The following is a 3,384-nucleotide window of genomic DNA, read 5'->3' on the forward strand; positions in this document are numbered from 1 at the left end:
GTACCGTATTATGAATTTTTCTATATATAACTATTATTATCACATTTCGGTAGAAGAGATTCGTTTCCACATAGATGGACGTTTGCGTTTATTCGATAATTCGTTTGTGCTGTGTTCCTCCATTGGTGTTCTAGGATGATGTTGTTGAACCGTATTTTGAATTATTTCTGCGCAATTCGAGACCGTCTCGGTTTGCATCGATTCATCATGACGGATACTGGCCTGCACCAATACGACATCACCGCGACAATCCAACTTTGCAAAGTCTGCCGACCAGTTTCTCAAGTCGGCGAAAACTTTATGCATTAACAGTTGCTCTGCGGACGGCGAGCAAATTTCGGCTTCCGACATATTGTTACTCTTTTCTGCAGCAATATTTGACATGTCTTATAACGTTTATAATGCGATAAATTCTCTATTAGAATATTCTTCGTTATTTAACAGTAATACATACAATATTTAAATTATTACACGGAAACTTTTATGATATAAATAATTATGGTTCAAAAACTATACATATTATACTGCCATAACAACGTATCTATTATCCAGTTAGGATCAACTAGACAAATAGAAAAAAAAAATAAAAAAAAGAGGTTATATTATATCAACTGTCATCAAAATTTCAAACACTTATAAAATGGTAATGTGACTTTTACTAAACTTCTTTTTATAATTTATTGCTATGAATATTATGAAAATATTAAAATAATAGAAAATATAGAAAATTAATTGACCATATATTTCAATATTTGATCCACCTAATTTTATCAAGTCGATTCGTAAAAACTAACATAACAATATGTTATATAAACGTAATTTTAAAATTAATATCAATACTTGTTAATAAATATAACATCTTATTTGTTTCTATAATATGACTACATTATATCTATGTTATGACTCCAAAAAGTAATCTTTGATTAAGTACCTACTGCCCATAGGCGCAAATAGGGGGGTATGTCCCAAACATTTGATACATTTTTTTTTAAGCTTATTCAATATTATCAAAGTAAGGCTTTAGCCCCCCTAAATCTCAAACACTATTTGCGCCTATGGTTATCGAGTTATTGACATGAGCATGTGCGTACGAGTGAGAATACCCGCATGTAATTTCACCACACTAAAGGGTCCCATACACGAAACGATCTGTCGTTAAACTTGTCGTCAAACAGCGTTTGACAAACCAAATCGTCACGTGTGTGGACGTGTTTGTCAGTTTGCCATCGAATCGTCGGTCGGACGTTTTGTCAAACCAACTTGACGACTGTCTGAGTGATTCGTGCGTGTGTGGGTCTGTCTGACAAACTGAACTTTACAACATTGTTATCAGTACTGATTATTATCACAATATTATAATAAGTTCTGCACTTTCAAAAGTAAATAGTAAATCGTAATTACTAATTAATATTGTGTTCTGAATTACTTTACATTAATATTGTTATTTTACGTCAAACTATACCAACGGCGAACTGAAAATATGGAACAAGACAAATCATTTACAACAGAATTCCTCGACGTCTACCGGCGTCATCCGGCCCTGTGGAATACTAAAAGTGATTTGTCTAAAAACAAACACCTAAGGAAACTAGGTATTGAGGATTTGGTAAAGATGTGCCAAGGTAAATGCAATGGGGCTGATGAAGCATTTGTAAAGCGCAAAATAAATAATTTACGCACTGCGTATAGAAGAGAACTTAACAAAGTTCGGCTATCTAAAAGTACAGGTTCATCTACTGATGATATTTATGTACCATCGTTATGGTACTTTGACTTAATGTCTTTTACTGCGGAAGATGAGGTTGGCAGAACGGGTATATCCAGTTTAGATGATGCTATGGAATTTAATGTGAGCAACCTCTTTAATAATAACATTGATTATACATAGTACTATGTATAATCAATGATAATAATAATCATTTACAACTAACCATAGATCCCGGGCGGCAATGACAAGATTAGAAATTGCCTAAATGTTGCCCCTTAAATATTGATATTACAATAAATGCAATGTTTTCGTCAAAATTTAAACCAGACTTCCGTAATACTAATGATAAATTGCGTTACTTCAATAACAACAATACGGTGTAACTATATATTTATGTAATAATTTTGCTATAAAAACGTCGTATATCCTATTTTCAGTTATTTTAATTTTACATCAGTAGAGTAGGTAACGTTGATATTGATTTGTTGGTATGGGTAATGAAAAATAATAAATAATAAAGACAGTAACTTTAACTTCCTTATATTTTGAAAATAACAATAATAATATTAATTTTGGGCATAAAAAAAAATCCTTACACATGGGCCCAAAGTTTATAGTTATGGCACTGCTTTGAACCAACAGCAGAGTAACCAGAAATTTTTATAATTATTTAAATATTACGTTTCCGATTTAATACTTCAATTATATATGCCTACCTAGTGTTTATAATTATTATTATTTCAAATAATGTATTTGTAATATTCGCTCAAATGTTTTCTCACATAATTATTATTCAACGCAAAAGCTTAAACATTATAATAATATGCAATATGTGAAGTACCTACCATAAAACAAGTCTATTTTTTTTACCACAGGCGTAGGTACTTGATTTGTATCTGGTATCCAGTAGTACTGCTGCTGCCTGCAACAACTGTACGGAAAACATTTCTGGTCGGAAAATTACGCTCATACAGGTCACAATTTTTGCAAAATCTTCAAGTTACCAATTACCATGCATTATACAAAATCAGGGAGGACGCAAGTGAATATTTAAAAATATTTTTAGACTTCTAAAATCAACAGAATAGTTAATTCAAACATATGTATCTCAGTTCACAGTCGTGGTCCAGGCCAGTTAGGCCAGTCAGGGGTGCCAATGGAAGCTCTCTACATACTCTGAACAAAAGGCCTGCGCGTACGCCTATGTACCCACTAATAAAATAAAATATATTTTATATGATAAAATAGTATTGACATAAAATATGTAAACGTAAGTCTTTTATATTTGGCTAATTTTAAAATATTTAGTGGATTGGTAAACACCGGAATCGATACGTACAAAAGTACGGCGGAGTTGATACGCGCCGAGTAATCGATATAGATTTCTTACAGGTAAAAATGTAATTTCGGCGCAATTGATATATACGCCCGTCCAGCAATAATATTATTTCATATTTGTGACGTGAGCTACTGAGCTAAACAAGATGAGAACTATACAAGTAGGTACTTATTATTTTATTGATTATATGTAATTACCTACTGCAGACAGGCAGACAAATCACTGCAATGAGAGTAATAGAATTAATAGTATTTATACAATCCATCGTTGAATATTGTTATTATAGTTGGCACAGATGGATTTGATAGAAATATCATCACCGGATGATGATGAATAG

General features: G+C 32.2%; 1 protein-coding gene across 1 annotated transcript; it reads left to right on the top strand.

The window, feature by feature from the left end:
- The first annotated feature begins 1,480 nt into the window (after nt 1-1,480).
- LOC115033503 lies at nt 1,481-3,384 on the top strand. The gene is made up of 2 exons (XM_029486167.1): nt 1,481-1,849; nt 3,334-3,384. The coding sequence occupies exons 1-2, from the start codon at nt 1,481-1,483 to the stop codon at nt 3,382-3,384; spliced, it is 420 nt and encodes a 139-aa protein (XP_029342027.1).

Source organism: Acyrthosiphon pisum, chromosome A1 (genome assembly GCF_005508785.2).
Source record: "Acyrthosiphon pisum isolate AL4f chromosome A1, pea_aphid_22Mar2018_4r6ur, whole genome shotgun sequence".
Lineage (NCBI taxonomy): Eukaryota > Metazoa > Arthropoda > Insecta > Hemiptera > Aphididae > Acyrthosiphon > Acyrthosiphon pisum.

What these genes read in the sequence shown, in the direction of transcription:
- LOC115033503 (XM_029486167.1), top strand. Translation starts at nt 1,481, where the DNA reads ATGGAACAAGACAAATCATTTACAACAGAATTCCTCGACGTCTACCGG. An exon ending in ATGATGCTATGGAATTTAAT is followed by an intron (nt 1,850 to 3,333) that starts GTGAGCAACCTC and finishes TTGTTATTATAG; the next exon opens with TTGGCACAGATGGATTTGAT.